Source organism: Salarias fasciatus, chromosome 7 (genome assembly GCF_902148845.1).
Source record: "Salarias fasciatus chromosome 7, fSalaFa1.1, whole genome shotgun sequence".
NCBI classification, from domain to species: domain Eukaryota; kingdom Metazoa; phylum Chordata; class Actinopteri; order Blenniiformes; family Blenniidae; genus Salarias; species Salarias fasciatus.
The window spans coordinates 6,453,414-6,471,790 of record NC_043751.1 but is presented as its reverse complement, the minus strand read 5'-3'; the positions used below and the strand labels follow the sequence as shown (position 1 = coordinate 6,471,790).

The following is an 18,377-nucleotide window of genomic DNA, read 5'->3' as shown; positions in this document are numbered from 1 at the left end:
TTTCCAATAAAGACCCGAAGGCCCAAAGTGCCAGGTACTTTCATGGTCATGTTTCTTGTTTTAGTTTGTCTACATTCGTGACAGTTTGAGGAAAATATGAGTGATCAGTCACTGCAAATCATGACTATGTTGTGCTGCAAATAGGCTGTTTAAGTTGCTCATGTGTGACTCTTGTCCCTTGTGTCCTTTTTGAAACTGGAAACACAAGAGCAGGATCCCCAGTGTTCTGGCCTCAGCTGGCTTTCCGGTCCAGGTTCAAGAATCAAGAACAACTTATGTACTTAAAGCTCGGGTTGGCGATTTGAATGAGATACATTTTTTTAAATACTGGTTAAAATGATCTTTATGACCCGATAGGAAGCAATTCATGGCGTGTTCTTAAAGTAGTTTTAATCCCTTCGCTGCTCGACCTGCCCCCTGCGCGTACATGTCAATGGCGTGCACTGACCCTGGTTCAGTGCGTGCGTAGAAGGACGGAGTGTCGTTGCAGAATGGCGGAGAAGAATGTTTGGGGCTTTACTTACCGGTGAGTGCGCCATAACTTGGCGTAGTCCAAATAAAGAAAAACGGAGAAACGAAGCGCTGAAGACAGGTTACGCCAGGAACGCACTGGACGCGGAAGCGCTGCGCGCACCGCGTGCGGAACGTCTCCGCGTCTCCGCTCCCAACGGAGCTCCTCCAATGGGGTGGGGGCTAGGCAGAGCCTTGGGGAGATGCTACATTCGTGCTACATGCTAGTTTTCCAAGATCGCCAACCCCAGCTTTAACCAACATTTGAAATATGCAAAAATATCTGTGAAAATGAACCTGTGTGTGACCTGTGCTAGTTTTTGCACCCATGCGCCTTACTATTTCCTGGGGCGAAACTCCCCAGGTGGCATTGTCTGCACATGTAAACTAAAAATCCCCTGCCCTGCCACAACTGTAACTTATGTTCTCAACACAGCTGATTGTGATGAGTGGTTTCTGATCAGGTTTCCGCTCATCTCGGTGACGGAAACTTCATGGGACTCAGGTGTGTTGAAGCAGGGAGATGTCGGGACCGTAACGCCTCCTCATACACAGCCACAGGTTTCACGACGTTCACTGAACAGGAGCAGAGACGGTTTCCGTACTTTTATTTGTATAATAAATAAACTTGTAATACCTCAGGATCACATTTCACAACCACACACAGGGTATGATAGAGCGACTTTTGGATATTTGGAAGCGGATGACACGAGGCCCGGCATGAGCTGTGACGCGGTGGATCTTTAACCCGGCGGTTTCTCTTTTACATCGACGGCAGAACACCTCCGGCATGAAACATCGGAGCCGAGAAGTCAGGTGGTGGAAGAAAAATTGGCCAGCAGTCATCCTACTAGAGTGTGTCACTTACATTTTTCAACAGAAGATAAAAAGTTAAGAAACATGCAGCTGCCGGACGCAGCAGGGTCCAAAAAATGAGCTTTCGCCTGTAATCAAGGGAAGTGAAGGACTGTCAGTCACACTTTACTTCAAATTTTAGAAGTCAGCACAGTTTCAAAACAAAATTTGATGAAATTCTGACCAGAAATTTGGAAGAAGCTGCCATTCATAAGGCGAGATAGAATCTCAGAGATCAGCTAATTTTCCTATGAGGAAGTTCCCTAGGAAATGTTCATTTAAGTTTTTCTCATGTTATGTGGGTGAAATGATAGAAAACTACCATAAGGGGATGATCTGTGCAATTCCTTGCTGTGAATTTATGTGTAATTATAATAAAATATTATACAGTAACAAAGCTGAAGTTTTTTTTTTCCCTCAGGCAACAAAAGTAAACATTTGATCCGATAACTTCTCATTCTGATGACAATTCATGACAATTTCAAGTAAGGTGTGAGAAAAACAAAAAAAATAGCTATTTCATGTTTGTCAGTGTCATCACTCACACACACACACACACACACACACACACACACACACACGCACACACACACACCACATCTTATATTTCATGTTGCAATACAACATTTATACACGCTCAGTTTTGACTGTGATGGACGTGTGGACGGTCTCCTCTGGGTTCAATCAGCCGTTCACTGCATCTGTTGTTTCAAAGTGGAGGATTCTGGGAGCCAGCAGAGTCGTGGAGACTCCCAACGAGACGTTCAGGACTGATCTCAGCTGGATGTGTTTTACAGTCACCTGCTTTCAGGGGAATATATCAACTCTTAACATTTTAAAATAGAGGGAAAAATAATATCTAACAAGCTAAAACTTAACAAAAAAAGGAGGGACTGATTTCTAAAAAGCGGAAGCGATTCATCACTTTAAATTTGAGTTTCAAACTTTAATTTTGACTGAATTAAACTGTGAGTGCAAAGCTTTCATATTCTCCTCAGCAGATTTAGTTGCTCATTTGTTGCCTAACAGATCAATTTGAGATAAAGATATTTTATTACGTGGCTTTAGTATTTGTCCTTCGAATACCTCGTGTCGCTTTAGTTCTGGCTTTTGTTTTTTAGATGCAACGGTTTCAGATTGGGAGAGAGACATGCAAGCATAAAAGCGCAAACGCTGATTCTGTAGGTTGAATAAAAAAGCGTCCAACATGTCACAGCCCAGTGTTCACTTCTATTCATTCTCAGTGACTTAAGTCACCACCTTGTGGTGCAAACTGGTACTGTAAGGTTAAACAGGCTGCTTTTGCAACAACAGCACATCACAAAGCTTTTCTTGTCTCCTTCTGCCCACAATTTCAAGTTATGCTGATCTCAGTTAAATAGAATTATCACATGTCGTGCAAACATTCAAATTCCGGAGATGTTTTGCTGTTACCAGTGAGTTTAGGCATGAAGTTAGTACCAAAATAAAGAACAGAGATTATTTAGACGTGTTCATACTGTCAGTTTGTGATATTTTTGTTAAATTAGAATCAGTTTTTTTAGCATTAGTTCCCAAATGGAAAGATCATATGCTCATTTTGACAAATGAGCAACCAAATCCTCTGAAAACCCTGAAAGCTTCAGAGCAGGGTTGAAGTTTGGATGTCGGGGCTTCTGAACGAACTGCTGGTTTTGGTTTCCTAGTCTGACCCAGTAAATCCCGCGGGATGGAACAACGTCAGAGCTGCGCTCGTTCTCCTGCCCTCCGGCTCCGAACGCTCTGGAAACTTCCCGACGGACGAAGAGGAACGCGGGCGACGCTACACGGACGAGGCGAGGGGGGAGGGGCGGGGTCGGAGGCGGGGTCACTGCGTCAGAGCCAGCAGGATGTCCTTCACCAGCATGGTGCCGATCACCATTTTCTCGCAGTTGACCGTCAGCTGGGCCGATCCGTCCTCCCCCGTCGCCACGGTGACCAGCACCAAGCTGCCGCTGGTCACCGTCCTGCCGGCGAACCTGTAGACAGGATGAAGAGGAGGAGGAAGGGGAGGACTGAGGTCAAAGCAGCAGATCAGAAGTCGCAGAGTAAAGGAGGAGAAACGGGTCAGATCGTCTGATGAACACGTAAAAACAGGGACCAGTCGCGACGATCGCACGCCTCACCTGCACTCCCGGTCAGAGCCGCACGGCACCCTGCTGAGGTTGGCGGCGGCCGTCACTCTCTGAACGATGGCGTGTTCGTTCCGGCACTTTGCATCGAGCGTGAGCTTCTCCGTGATCTCGTTCATCCCCATCAGCTGACCTGCGAGCAGAGAGAGCGAGCCGGGAGCGGAGACGTCACTGACGAGGAGATCGGACAAGCAGAGTACCGGAGACGAACTGCAGACCTCGGCTTCTGCTTCACTGACTCCACCAATAACAGTGAATGTGCTGATGCTTCCCACCGAACACACGAGTCAAGACACTACTTCTTTATCAGCTCTCAATGCTGCAAACATCTGGAATATTTGCTTAAAGTATTGTTCCACATTTTTTATGCACAAATATTAGTAGTGACCTACCAAGTACCAATACCACTTCTTATTAAATATCAAAATGTCTAATTTGAATCTCCAATTCGTTCACATACATCATGTAATGCTCGTCGGGCTGAACAGGGAGCTACTCCCTGCAGTATCACACTCTCAGAAGAAAGAGAAAGTCTTAGAGTTATCAGTAGAAACGTCATCCTTTCAAGAGCAATGAGATTGTAGATCTTGTAATTTGACACCAGCTTCACCACCTTGCATGCTCCTCATGGGCTCCACATACTGTATTCAGAAAGAACTACTGTGTGCGGGGCAGTAAATCATTAAAAAAATTAAAAAGTGGATTCAGAATGTGGGAAACATCAGAACAGTAAAATACTTCCTGCAGCGGACGGTTTCAGACAGAAACAAAAACAGTGAACTGTTGCTCTCACAGTCTGGTTCCTACTGAGCGTCGAGAGACAAACCCCCAAAATATCCGTTCCTTACTTTCTCTGAATTCTGACATTAATGTCAGAATTCTTTATGTTTTTATCGTTTCATTTTTTTTTAAATCTAAATTATAAATCTGATCTCACAATGCTGAGGGAACAAATTCAGAAATCCAAGAAACAATTTGAAATTCAGACTCTGATTTCAGAAATAAAACAATCTGAAATCTGAGCTGTTTCGAAGAATTTTGACATTTTTCCAAAATTCCGAGATTCTAACTCAGATTTCTGAGAAAGAAACTAGAAATCCGAGAATACCTTCAGCAAGAAATCACTCAGAATTCTGACTTTCTGTGCGAAAAGCTGCAATTAAGATTAGGTTGTCTGATAATTCTGATTTTAATCTGAGAATTTAGGACAAAAAAAGTCAGAATTCTGAAAAAAAAAGTCAAAATTTAGAAGTAAATCTCAGATTATTGGTTTCAGGAGATTTTTCTTTTATCTTGTGTTTCTGAGAAATAAATCAGAATTAGGATTTTTTTTCCTAAGTCCACTGTAGAACCTCATCGGGCTGTGAGAGCAGGCGGAGCGGTGCAGCTGTGAGCTGGAGTTTCCTCTTTAGGTGCTCAAGAAGTGAGTCGGGATCGGTGGCTGGGCAGCAGGTTGGAAACGAGGAGGGGTGGGGGGCCAAAAGAAAGAGGTGGTGGTGGTGGGGCGGGGGGTGGAGGGACAGGTGGACGTACAGACGGAGCTATAGAGGAAAACTTACCCAGGTTCTGTAAAAGCTTCTCTATGTGGGGGACACGACAGTAAAGAGTCACCATGTTGGAAAAACCAACATCACATCAGAACACATGCTGCCCACCAGTTTGGAGGATTTAGAAATTAAAAAAAAAAAAAAAAAAAACAACACCAAAATAAGTGTTGGAGGATTGGGAGCGCCTGTTTCAAAACCTACTGAGAAAATACTCATTTCACTGACACCCAGTGGAAACTGCTCACTTTTTCTGGGCCCCTCTGGACTGTGTGTTGAGAGAGCGAAGAGGAAGAAGAGAGCAGGTTCCACTGGGTGGAGCTGTTATTTTCTTTTTTTTCTGTATTTTGTACGAATCTTCTGAACTTTCTCAAACACTTTTGAAAAAGAAGGAAGAAGCTCAGCAGGCTTTCCGTTTCCACCGCCCCGCCCGTGCCGGCCTCACCTTGCTCCTTCTTAAACTCGTTCTCTGTGAGGAAGACGGAGCGCATCAGCTCGCCCACCGGAGGCTGGATCGACACGAAGAACTTCCTGGTGTGGGTGCTGCGACCAAACCGGAACGTTCCATCAGTCGGATGAAAGCTTTTCACTGCTTAACAGACTCTTAAATCGAAAATACATCAAGTCCAGAAGTGAGTCGTTCTCACCACAGCTGGAAGTTTGCTGCTTGCGTCGAGTCGCAGAAGTCGATGCCCATGACGGCCGTGGCGGTCTCCCCTGCAGGCAGCAGCTCTGTGGAAAGCCCGGTGAGTTCTCAGAGCCGTCCAGGTGTCAGGTTTCAGGACTCGGCGGCCGGCGTTCCTCATCACTCACCGATCTCGGGGAACTCCTTGACTCTCATCCCCGACTGCAGCTTGGCGTCCTCGATGTGCAGGTTCTTGGTGTCGGCGGTGGCGCTGTTGGTGAACTGCATCTGCACGGCCACCATGTTGGCGTCGGGGCTGAAGGGCTGGCGGCTGAAGCAGTACTCCACCGACAGCCCCTCCCCCGTGATCCGGTGCAGCAGCTCGTAGTTCTTCAGCGCGCTGGACGGGGCGATGGTCTGGGAGGGGAGAGAGACGGCCGTCAGTCCGAGCAGAGCCGAGGGCGAGAGGGGAGGCGGGGGGCGAGACGTACCGCCGGGGAAAGGACGGAGTCGGACAGGGACAAGCCCTCCAGGTCCGTCACCAGGCTGTTGGACAGGAAGCTGTTGACGGGCGTGACTTGAGGGGAGGGAGCCGGTTCGACTGAGGAGGGGCAGCAAGTCAGAGAAGAATCAGGAAGAAACGGTTCACTTCTCTGATCCCAAATCCAGCGAAATGTCCCAGAAGCTAAACTAGAAGGGACCGGAGACGAAGACACTCACAGTCGTCCAGGTCGAGCAGAGACATCTCCTTCTTCTCCTTCTTGTTCTCTTTCTTCACAGGTTTCGAAGGAGGTTTCGATTCAACTGGCTGGAAAGAGATCGACCAATCAGGATCATCACTTCATAAAAATCGGTTTTTAACATAATTTTTCTTGTTTGTAGTTTCAAGCTGCAGTGGTGCCACGGGGTTCCTTCTGTCAGGCTTCATCCGTACCTTCTTCTTCTTTTTCACCTCCACCTCCGACTCGGAGTCTTCGGACTCCGACTGGCTGCTTTCAGACTCGCTCTCCTCGTCGTCGTCCGACTCCGACTCCGACTCGCTCTTCCGCTGTTTGCTCTTTGGCGCGCGCTTTCGCTCGTCCTCCTCGCTGCTCTGCTCACTGAAACCCAAACACAGCGATCAGATGGAGTGAGACAGACGGAGGAGTGGAGAAGATGAATTCAGCAGCGATGGGTCATGATCTGGATGTGAATAAATCTGGAAGACGTGATTTAATGTGCTCTCTTCAGAAAACTCCCCGGGCGTTGGTTCTGGTTTTGTTCTACCTTTCACTCTCCTGAACGGGCTTCTTCGTTTCTTTCTTCTTCTTCTTCTTCTTCTCCTCCTCGTCTTCCTCCTCTTCCTCGGAGTCGGAGCCTTCCTCGCTCTCCTCGCTCTCTGATCCCGAGCCGCTCTCCTCGCTACCGCTGCCGCTCTCCGAGCCGCTGGCCGAGTCCGACTCTGAGGGGAAGGAGGGGGTCAGAGGTCAAGGGGGTCAGGGAGGCAGGAGTCAAACATGAAGCGACTGCTTCGTCTGCCAAAAGCCGAGTTTTCATGACACCCCTGACGTAGTCCACACACTCCCACTTGGCTCTCCCAGAACCAGCTACCCCCCCTCGGCCCCTCCTGCCCCCCCCCCCCCCCCCCCACCACCACCACCACCACAGTTACCACTGTCGGCGGACTCCGTCGGCCCGGACTCGCCCTCCGAGTCCGAGTAGAACGGCTTCTCCACCTTCTTCTCCTTGCGTTTCTCGCGGCTGCTGCACTTGGTCCACTCGGGCACCTGCAGGAGACATGGCAGAGGGTGAGGGGGGGCGGGCCCGGGTGAGGGGGGGCCCCGGGCCAGCGGCCCCGTCAGACACAAGCAGAGACGCGTGGGCAGATAACGGGAGCGCGGCCATGAACGCCTCTGCCTGGTGTCCGTCAGCCCAATGAAGCCGGCAGGCCAGTCAACAGCGCTGACTCAGCACAAACTTCTTCTGTTTGTTTGTTTGTTTGTTTGTTTGCTTGTTTGTTTTGCACCAGGTGTTGCCTTCATGACCAGTTGCAGAAATGCTTTTTTCTTTTTTTTTTTTTACTTTTTTTTTTTCAAACAGTGAGCAGTTTCCATTAAGAGAAGCGATGTCTTCGAGGGAGTGGACACCGTCCACCCACAGCAGTGCACGTGCACGTGCACGTGTAGGGAGGACGGCCCTCTCCCGCAGCAAGAATCACTTCTTTAATGGTGGAGACCGGGGGAGAGGGTGCCGTGTTTTCAGGTAGCTTTGGCTGAGCTAAGCACAGGACAGCGACTACAGTAGGCGGGGGTTCAGAAGCACTTGGGTTCATCTTTTTTTTCTTTTTTCTTTTTTTTAATTTGCAGCTACATGGGTTGGAGGCTCAAGGACGTGTGGCTTTTCGCCGCTAACTGACTCACACTCGTTAATGTTGTGACTCGTTCAAGCAGCGCAAAAACCTGGCAGACGTAGAAAAGAAAAAGATTGGGATGGAGGTGAGATGAGGAAAAAGGAAGGAGAAGGTTGGTTTCAGATAAAAAAGTCAGGAAAGCAAGAGAAAACAACAGGCACAGGAAGGTTTTTACAGGGTCTCAAAAAATAAGAATGCGTGAGAACAGTTGTTGCATATCACAGAGACAGAAAATCAACCCCAGATTTTTATCACAGCATCGTCATCTACCACAGAACGTTAGCTGGAAACAGGAAAAGAGAAACACTCCAATATAACGACTGTAGAAACTCAGGTATACACTGGGAATCACTGCAGAAATCAAAAGTCAACAATAACATTTGCCACTGGCTAACACATTAAGAAAAAAAAACAATACATGAAAATGCAGTTCACATCTTCATTAGCGACAAAGCGTGGCGTCCCGGCGGTGATGGGATGGGCTGGATGGAGACACGAGCACGACTACGAGAGCGGCACGCCACCGCAGGTCACACGGGAACAGCCGTGACGCACATTTCAGGAGGAACCAAGGAGGTGCAGAGGCTCTGATATCGATCTGATATCGATTTATGAAGTCGAGTGTTTCGTCTTTCAGAGATTAAGAATCAACTAAATCAGGTTGGCAAGTAAAATTTCTACACTTCATCTCATTTCAGAGAATTAAAAAGTGTTGAGTTCCAACTGTATTTATTTCCTTCCATCAGAGGTTTTCCATTTTCAGAAAAGTATTTGAACTAAAACGTAAATTTTACTCAAACTAAATACTCATTATTAGTACTATGTAACTATTGAAATAATTTTTTGGGAAAAATAGTGTAAAAATTGTGAAATGAAATGAAACTAAATTTCTAGTACAAACATTTTTTTAACAGGAAAAATAAAAAAGGTATAAGAAAGGAAAGAAAAGAGAAATACAAATAAGAAAAGATGGAAAAAAGGAGTACACAAGGAAAAAACAAGAAAAAGTGACAAAAGGAAAAAGGAAAAAATTAATGCGAAAAAGGAGGGAAAAAAGAAAAAAAATACTTGCATAATTAAAACATGTATATGTATGTGTATAAAACATCTAAAGCAGGAAAATCCATTAAAAAGTGAAGCAAAAAATTGTAAAAATGGCCACAAGGACTAAAACTATAATAAAATATATCTAAATTCTCCCTATAACCTCACTTGTTGCTTCTGAAGCTTTTTGTTCTTAAAGATTTCTGTCTTTCATTTCAGAGAATTTTTAGAGTAAAAAGCGAAACCGGCTCTTTTGGTCCTAAAGAATCCTGGACTGTGATGATCAATAGATAAACATACGAAGGGAAGTGTCGGCGGATTGATCTGATCAAGGCTGCGAGGTGAGAGCAGACTGGCAGAGAGCCAGAGTGAAGCAGCACGGCACTCCCACACCGGGGCACCTCTCTCCAGTCTCCCAGCAGGCCGATGCGCCCGTCTCCGGTGTTCAGCACCTCCTCTGACTGTGGAGAGGACATCCGGTCAGAGGCTGCAGACGGTCCCCGGACATTTCCGTTCCAAACACGCTCTTCCTGGAGGCTGACCGTTTTCCAAAACATCACCCGTAGCGCTCCACACACGCTTTAACAGAGCTGGTAGAGTTTTAATCTAATACACAAAAAGTTTAAAAATTTAAAAAGCACAATTAATTACATTTATGATCTAAAGCACATTTTCTCAAATTTGTATACATGTTTTGGAATTTTCTGTAATACATATGTTAAATTACATGTATTTTATATCTATTTTCCAATTAATTTTACTTTATAAGAATAAAAATTTACAGTCGAATGGAAAATATACAGTATCTCAAAAGAATATTTTTTTATATTTTATTATTTTATATTAGTTTCATATTTTTTTCGAACTATCATTAAATGCATATTTTTCTTATAACTACATATCCAGTGTATACATTTTTATCTATTTATTTATTTATTTATTTATTTATTGCATAAACTAAAATATTTTAAGTCTTTTTTGCTCATTAAAAAAATTAAAAAAGACAGTAACACAAAAGCATTCTAAAAAATAATTGAAAATACCAGACTTTTCTTAAAAACAGTAAAAATGTTTTGTTTTTGTGTTATGAAATTAGAAATAACTTATGGATCTACTGCTCTGATATTGCAGTTTTTGAGTTGCACCTGGATTATAATTAGGAGGTTAAATCTGCAGCTTTGCAAGTATCATGTGAAATCATGAACGGAAATCAGGTTAAAGATTTATGGGGTTACTAATAGATAAAATCCCAAATCAAGTCACTTTAGGAAAAAATACTGGTTATTTATAGCTGGTAATTAAGTTATATCACCCTAATTTGTAATTATTTACATATATAACACAATAATAACACAATTCATCTTAAAATCCATTCAAAGGCTGTCAGTTCCAGTGAGTTCCTACCTGTTCTCGTTCTGTCGTGATGCGGTTAAGGTATTAAGGTATTAGATGTATCTTAAAACACGTTTCACGAAGTAAACAAAGTGTCAGTTTCCAGCTGTGACTCAGATATGAGGTGAAGCACTAAGGAAAGACTTTGGAAAAGGGTCGCCACTCGTGTGATAATCAGCAGTAAACTGAGCCAAATCAAGGTAAGCGAGCACCTGAGGCCTCGTCTTGAAATCTGCATCACAAGTAAAATGACAGGTTAACACTTTGGGATGAAACATTGAGGCGTGACACACAAATAACAAAAATCATAATAATAATAATCAATACGTTGGACGAGGAAATCAAACCTTGAGGGTCACTCCTGGAAACTTCTGATCGAGCTTCCAGTCTTGATATTTTTTTTTCTTTTTGAGGTTAAAAAAAAAAAAAAACTGTGACAGCTTCAAGTTTTGATTCCACGTCTTCAATTACATTACAGCTTATGAACCGATGGCACATGGGGGTGAATGGGATGGAGAAGAGGAGGAGGAGGAGGAGGAGGAGGAGGGATTCTACCGCTACTCAATAACATCCATCCAGTGTTTGATTCCACAGTAACACCGCTACCAAATCCATTCCCTTCTGGATCGCATGTGCGATCGGCTCAAAGAACCGTGAGGAAGAACCGGGACGGGCCGAGAGAGCTGCTGCCCGGCAGGAGCAAGCGCAGCACAGGGGGTGAGATCAGCTCCGGCACTGTTTTCCCCCTGATTTTCCTCCTGACACTTTTAAAGGTGCAGTATCAACATTTTAACAAAATTGGGTCAGTCTGCCTTCCGCATGCACACTGGATAAGAGGCTGGATTTACAGGACCGGACAGACTACAGCTCGCTGATTAACTTTCAGCCTGATAAACTAAAGGTTTTTCCAAAATACTGCAGATTGCAGATGTGAGGAAAGTGATCGACCGTGGAAATGCAGTGATAAAATTGTACGCTATTTGTTCAGCATATCGGCTTTTACTAATAAGGAATATCAATAGTGTGTTCTAGAATCTATGGTACAAACTACAGATTAAGAAAAATTGATATAACAGATTAATGTACAGCATGCCATGTGATTCACATTAGGTGTTTATGATACATCTGCTTTCAACAGGTTGAAGACATTTCCTCAGCTGGCCCACCGTGACTTTACTTTGTTAACTTTATTGTTACATATTTTCATTGACAGCTTTCCTGTTTCATTTGCAAAATTTAGATTTGTTTGTGGAGACCTAAATGATTGAAATGCTGACTCACTTATTTTCAAAACATAAAGAAATGTTACACTGAACATGCAGTTTGTGAGTAACATCAAACTGGAGTGACCATAAAAGTGTTACATTGAAAAAATACTACGTACTGCACCTTTAAATCTAGATTTTCCTCCATAATGTTTTTGCCTGGTGATATAGAAGAAGTGATCCTCCTTTCTCCTTCCCCTGGCGGGGAGTTATGGAGGCAGATGGACACTGAAAGGGATGAGCCGTTGATGCTAATGAGCTGCTAATGCTAATGGGGGTGAACGGATGACGCTCAGTGGAAGAGGAATCAATGTTATATTGGAGTTGGGGTCATATCGGATGTGAGGTGGCTCTGGTGGCTCTTTCCAACCCCTCTGTGGCACTGCTCTGGCGAGGGAGCAACCCTCGCCGCCCTCCGTCTTTCGGGGCCCCCGGAGAGCCCGGAGGGCCGCCGTGTCTCTGTATGTTACTGTTCCCACTGCACGCACAGACTCCTTCACCTCCACGTTGCGCACGGAGGGGTCAGGGGCGGCTTCGGGCCAGTCGGGCAACTCCTGGTAGCCCCCGGCCTTGGCGTTCAGCAGGTGGGACAATGAACCCAACTGGAAGTGGTCTCGATCTGCAGACGGAAAACAAGCCGACGATGAACACGTTCAGGCCCATCACTAACTCCTGACTTCCACAAACTAAAGCAGACAGACTTCCATCAGAAACGGCCATCTCGTCTGTCTATTTTCATCTGATCTTCAGGAAGCTACGTTTCCCATTCAGCTGTGAGGAATGTGAGCCAGACTTATGATCAATACTAATGCCATCTCATCAGTCAAAAACTAATCCCCACGCCTCTCCTCCGACTTCACTGTGATTAGTGAAAAAGGTGACATTTCAGAGGCTGTCGTGAAGAAAGAGTCTTAATATAATGAAAGATCTTCAAACAACTCTCTGTGATTCCCGTCCAGGTCGTCATGGTTACCTGAGGAGATATAAAAAGACTTCTGTACCTTTAAATGGAGACTCGAGGACGGGAGCAGGCTTGAGGGCGAGGAAGAGCTTCTTGGCGTACTTGCTCAGGGCGCCACTCTTCTCGGTGGGCACGATGAGCTGGCGGATGAAGCGCGCCCGGTCGCGGATGTCGTAGTTCTGGTCGTATTTGGCCAGGTTGAGAACGTACTGCGTCAACAGCTTGGTCTGCCAGGCGAAGACACATGGAGGATAAGGATACGTACATCTCCCTCTGTGATTAAGAAGCCATTTAACGAGCTTTGGTGAGATAGACGTGTGAAAGGAAGCTATTTTCTTCCATTTAAAACCATTGGAGATGGTTGTAAAGGCTTGAAAGGATTTCAAAAATTAACTGTAAAGTTAATGATGGAACTCCAACATAATGTAAAGCCATTGTAAATACTGATGTATTTGAGCACTGCTTCCTCATTAGGGTGGATCAAGTTAATGGAATGAAGCAGCGCTTTGATTAAAGCAGTGCTAATAGTTTAAAGGCTTGAGGGAGTTAATGGGATACTCAGTGAAAACCTCCAGAGTTACTGAGCAAAGAGCCTCGTACTTCCATTAAAAGGCTTCAGATGTTTCCTAATAAACCAACTTTACCGAGCTCAAAACACTTGTTTACAAATCCTGCTGAATTTCAAGTGTTTTCTGAGCTTTTATAGAGGTAAATATAAACAGAAATATAACTGACCACTTCAGAGAGGGTTTGACTCCCACCTGCTTGGAGTTGGTCAGATACAGCTTGGCAGCCAGGTTGATGATCTGCAGCTTGACGATGTCCTCCTCGTTGGTGAAGGACTTGGCCATCTTCCTCAGGACGTCCGGGGCGATCTTGGGCACGTGCTCGCAGTACTCTCCGATCAGCCACAGGATGCTGGCCCGCGCCATCGGCACCTGGTCAAAGCATAAAAGGCTCCTAATGAGAAGCCTGTTTTCAGAAGATCAGGGCGCCTCTGCTCCGGACGCCGTCGTGAGACTCTCACCTGGATGTTATCGGTGAGCTTCGCCATGTGTTTGATGATATCGCTGTGCTTCTCCGGCTGCATCTGCAGCAGCTTCTTGATGACGACCACCGACTCCGCGACCACCAGCTCTGCAGAGCGGAGCGACAGACTGAATCAACCCACAAAGCGGCTCCTCGTCCCCACATTTCACCGTCGGAAATCAGCCAGTCCAATTCCTAAAGCGCTGAACTCACCGTCTCGGTTGGACAGCAGCTGCACCAGGCCGTTCAGACACGTGTCCCTCACCTCGCCGATGTTGGTGGCACAGCGCCCGATGGCCTGTATTGTTGCAGCTACAAAATCTTTATCCATGCTTTTAATGTATGTCTGCCGGAGGAAACAAACCCGCTCAGTGGAGTATTTAAAAAAAGAAAGTCCATCCGTCCGTCCGTGTTACGTTCTTAACAGAAAATGTATAAATACAGTTTATTATCAATTCCCATCGTGTTACATTAAACCTCCGGCAGATCAGGCCCGTAACGTTAAAAAACTCAACCAATAAGATGAAGCAACAGCAGGAATGGTGCTGAAGGTCAGTAATTCATCTCCTCTCCGTGGACGTGTACCTGAAACTCTCTGAGGATGGTGGAGATGTTGGTCTCATTGGCCAGATTGGTGAGAACCTCCAGCTGTGAAAGACAGAAGCAGAAAACGCTTCAGAGACGCCTATCTGGACAGAACTGCCTGAACCTTCCGCGGTGAGGACATGAGAGAAAGAGACCTTGAGGATTTTGATCTGAGTCGGGTCGGTGGAGCGAATGTAGAAGCTCTTCAGGTAGGGCTCAAACATCCCCTGCAGCACAGAGACACGGAGGCAGGGGAATAAAGCTGCAGCTTCCACAGAGTGTCACAAGGTGTTGGACAGAAGACAATCAGAGGGACGCTCACCCGTCTCTTGATCGTCATGGTCGCCACGTTCTGAAGGACCACGTACTGGACTTCACTGGAGGAAGAGGACAACGGGAGATTAACAGAGGGATCCGAGAATGAAAAAGCTGGAGGAAGTCAAAGTAAGTTCTTCTGGAGTCCACACTTCAGCTGTATGGAGCTTGTTAGCCTGCAGGAAAGTCTTCTCTAAAGTGTCTTTTTCCAGTGTACCTTATAATGAAACTCTCACCACGAGGGGAGAGCGCTCAGATATAAACACTTTTATGCCTGGATCATGTAAACTCTGTTCTGGATCCATCATCCTGAATGTTATATAATTAACATAAATAAAATCTGCTCATAACCTCCCTGTAATTTCAAAAACTTAAACCAACAAACAAACCAAAAAGTCAGGAAACCAAGATACAAAGAAACGAACCAACCAACAAACCAAAACAATTTAATTTTCAGTTCATGATATTCAAAGTGATGAATCTTTGGGACAGGAAAATGAAAGGAATGGCGCCGGTCGGTGGACTGGTGACGGATCTCTAGCAGAAAACGGTTTGGTGTTTGGTGGTTCCTGAATGATGATCCCATTACAGCGCAGTCGGAGCCACCAGACCACTTGTTCAATAAAACTCTGACAGCGTGCAGGACTTAGAGCCGAGAGGCCGCCTGTGCGCCGCCATCACTCCTCAGGCTTTACGCCTCCTGTTTACTCCTCGCTCCCTGCGTAATTCTCCTCCTGCTTCAGGGCTGCGGAGATTTACTTCACTGCCCTCACTTGTCTTCTTGTTGTTGCTGAACTCTTTTCCACTCTGCTGAGTTTCGGGGTTGTTACAGCTCTCTCTCCTGGTCTCTGCACCACTTCAGGAATGACGCCGGTGAAGCTCACCTGTGGCTCCTCAGCAGGCGGACCAGGGCTTTGGCGATCACGCCCACTTCTGCTTTGGGGGCGAGGTGGAAGTAAAGCTGAGCGACGGCCATCACCACCTGGAACAGGACGTGCCAGGTAAACCTTCTGCAGCGAAACTATGTTACAATATCAAACACTGGAGGCTGAGTGTGTGTCTGCAGACAGCCTGAAAACTCGCTCGCCGCTAATGCATCACAGCGCCGTGTTGCAGTGCAGATGTGGAGTGTGTCTGGATTGATAATGCCACAGAGCGGAATATGTATGAGCCAACTAAAGCAAATACGGCTTTGCTTTCTTTTCTTTTCTTTTTTTTTTTTTTGTTTCCACCCATCTCAGCTGAAAGTCAAAAGCATAATCTGGCGAGTGACTCACTGGGGAGAAAGCACTGAGGTGGCTCTCAGGCGGCATGTCGCTGTTTTCTAAACATGGCCTCAGACACACAACCACACGTTTTTACACCACTCTATTAAGACGATGGGGTCACTTATCCGTTTAGAGAGGCGGTTTTCAAAAGACTAATTAGACTGAAAAATATAGGACAGGGGGTCAAACATGTGGACCGAAACTGGCTGCAAACGCCGAACCGACGAGCGAATTGTAAAAAAAAAAAATAAATCGAGGACAATATTGATTTTAGAAGAAATTCCTTCAGAGGAGCGACTGTTTCTAACCTTCCAAGTGTTTCAGTGACTTTAAATTGTCCTAAACTGCAACGGTTTGATTGTGAGGTTCACAGAGTCCTTAAAGTCCAAACAACAGTTTGTACTTTTTTAACACTGTAAATGAAATAACCCCCATTTCTTACAATAAGAGATCTTTAAATATTTAATCCTATTCTGTGCAAAATAAAAGAATCAGTGAATTATTCAGAGCGAAATAAACAACACACAAAGCCGCCATAGAGCTCCGTGTTCGGCTTCTGTGCTACATTTAAAGTAAGGGAATGTAAATATGAGTCTCCTGCATTTTTTACGTCTTTGTGTCACCTTGAAGCAGCCAGAAGCGGCTGAGCATCGTGGGGATTTCATAACGTCTGAGACGGAACAAACGAGCCCGCAGAAGAGAAGGCTGCGGCGCCGAGCCTCATCAGTTCTCTTCGGGGTAATTGTCCTCATTTCTGAGCGAGAGGTCAGCTCTGATGAAGAGGATCGGGTGGTGGGGACGCTCGCCGCCGCCGCCGCAGAGGAAGCAACGGCCTCTGCCGTGGCGACGCACGGAGCCGATGTACGGCGTGTATAATTTAGAGGGTCTCACGGCGGCGTTGCGGCTCTGCAGCAGCGGCTTGGTGTTCCTCAGCAGCAGCCGGTGGTCGGGATCCATCACGTACGGCTTCCTCTTCGCCATGGCGGCCGCCTCCGCCTTCTTCTCCTTCTCCTCCTCGTCCTCATCCTCGTCTTCGTCTGAGCCGTAGAAGGTTTTCTCCCCGCCGCCGCCCTCCTCCAGCAGGGACTCCTGCGGAGAAGCAGACACACCGCAACACTTCGTGGGTTTCGTCTGACTGAAGAACCGCTTTTACTTATTTGACGTCTTAAATCTGGTTAAAATGAGCACATTCCCAGCAGTTTAAATAGGAAGAAAATGCTCTCAAGTCTGGATGTTTGAACTTGTGGAAAGAAATGTGATAAATCTGCAACAAACTGATCAAATAATCCACCAAATGTAAATTTATTGGAGTGATTTTATCACAGCAGCTTGCTGACGCTTCCTTCATACGTCGTCGAAAACAGGAGTTTAGTGAAAACGTAAGCGTCGCCATGACAGCATGGCGCTGCTGAAAGACAACAGCTGGACCGCTGTTACAATGCATCACAATATCTTCCCAGCATGCACTAGAAAATGACTCGAAAATCAAACACAAGTCCAGAAATGTGTTGTCAGAGGTGAAATGAAAATAATGACGGGCGTTTTGTACAACAGCGGTCGAGGGAAACTATAATTAATCCCACAAAATATTGTTATTGCAACACAAGTGCCTCCACGCTGCCGTCGCACTGTAATCTGCCCCCCGCGCAATTTATATGCAAATTAGTGGAAAACACAACAATGGATGAGCGTACTTCCTGTTTTCCATGGTTTAGTTTGAGCGTCGCTGCAGAAAGTCCAGCCATGACTCACAGGACGCGGCGGAGTGGCAGGAAGTGGAATAATTCAGAACATTGATGATTTTATTCACGTTCACTGAAAATGACTTCAGCTCACCGATCGACTCGTCAATCCGGACGAATGATTCTGCTTTCAATGAAGATTTAAATGAATCACGCCGGTCTGTGTTCGGTCCGTCACTCACGTTGATGTTGGGGTTGAGGAACTGCGTCCTGGCGTAGCGCGTCAGCATGTTGATGATCACCACCTGGCCCCACTCCTCCACGTCGATCAGCAGGTTACACAGCTTCCTGTAGTTCTTGTGGATCAGGTCGATGCGCTCCGGGCACACCTCCTCGAACGCCATGACCACGCTCCCCGCCACCAGCTGCAGCACGACACGGGCCAGACGGCGCACGGCGGGGGTTAGGGCGACACGTTTTAACGGCGTCTGCACGCGATCTACAATTAAATGTGAACTCTGCAGCCCCTTCCTGTTAGTGACGCACTTTCTCGCTCAGAAAGAGATTATGCAGAAACACTGAGAGGCCAAACAAATGATAAGCCTTGAAACAACTGAGGCATTTAATGCAATCTGGAGCTGGGCGCAGCAGCTGGTCCCGATCGTTTTCCAATGCTTTATGGCTTTCAAAATTGTATTTGCATTTTACTCTTGGGGGAAAAAAGGGGGTGGGGTCTACAGGAGAAAATATTGAATCATCCCAC

The 18,377-nt window shown here is 46.0% G+C and overlaps 1 protein-coding gene across 1 annotated transcript in view; it reads right to left on the bottom strand.

Annotated features, from left to right (window-relative positions):
* Positions 1–1,095: 1,095 nt before the first annotated feature.
* The window catches only part of ap3b2 (adaptor related protein complex 3 subunit beta 2), a 31,712-nt gene continuing 14,430 nt past the window's right edge, over positions 1,096–18,377 (bottom strand). The window contains exons 8-29 of the mRNA XM_030095672.1: positions 17,857–18,039; positions 16,824–17,021; positions 15,549–15,646; positions 14,672–14,726; positions 14,505–14,576; positions 14,350–14,412; positions 13,978–14,110; positions 13,763–13,872; positions 13,497–13,673; positions 12,776–12,962; positions 12,275–12,393; positions 8,084–8,122; positions 7,336–7,450; positions 6,951–7,125; positions 6,619–6,784; positions 6,405–6,492; positions 6,176–6,285; positions 5,873–6,101; positions 5,707–5,791; positions 5,505–5,602; positions 3,510–3,648; positions 1,096–3,362 (exon numbers count right to left, since the gene is read on the bottom strand). Coding sequence (XP_029951532.1) covers positions 3,212–3,362; positions 3,510–3,648; positions 5,505–5,602; positions 5,707–5,791; positions 5,873–6,101; positions 6,176–6,285; positions 6,405–6,492; positions 6,619–6,784; positions 6,951–7,125; positions 7,336–7,450; positions 8,084–8,122; positions 12,275–12,393; positions 12,776–12,962; positions 13,497–13,673; positions 13,763–13,872; positions 13,978–14,110; positions 14,350–14,412; positions 14,505–14,576; positions 14,672–14,726; positions 15,549–15,646; positions 16,824–17,021; positions 17,857–18,039 — 2,790 coding nt within the window. The 3' untranslated portion in view covers positions 1,096–3,211. The remainder of the gene's footprint in view (positions 3,363–3,509; positions 3,649–5,504; positions 5,603–5,706; positions 5,792–5,872; positions 6,102–6,175; positions 6,286–6,404; positions 6,493–6,618; positions 6,785–6,950; positions 7,126–7,335; positions 7,451–8,083; positions 8,123–12,274; positions 12,394–12,775; positions 12,963–13,496; positions 13,674–13,762; positions 13,873–13,977; positions 14,111–14,349; positions 14,413–14,504; positions 14,577–14,671; positions 14,727–15,548; positions 15,647–16,823; positions 17,022–17,856; positions 18,040–18,377) is intronic.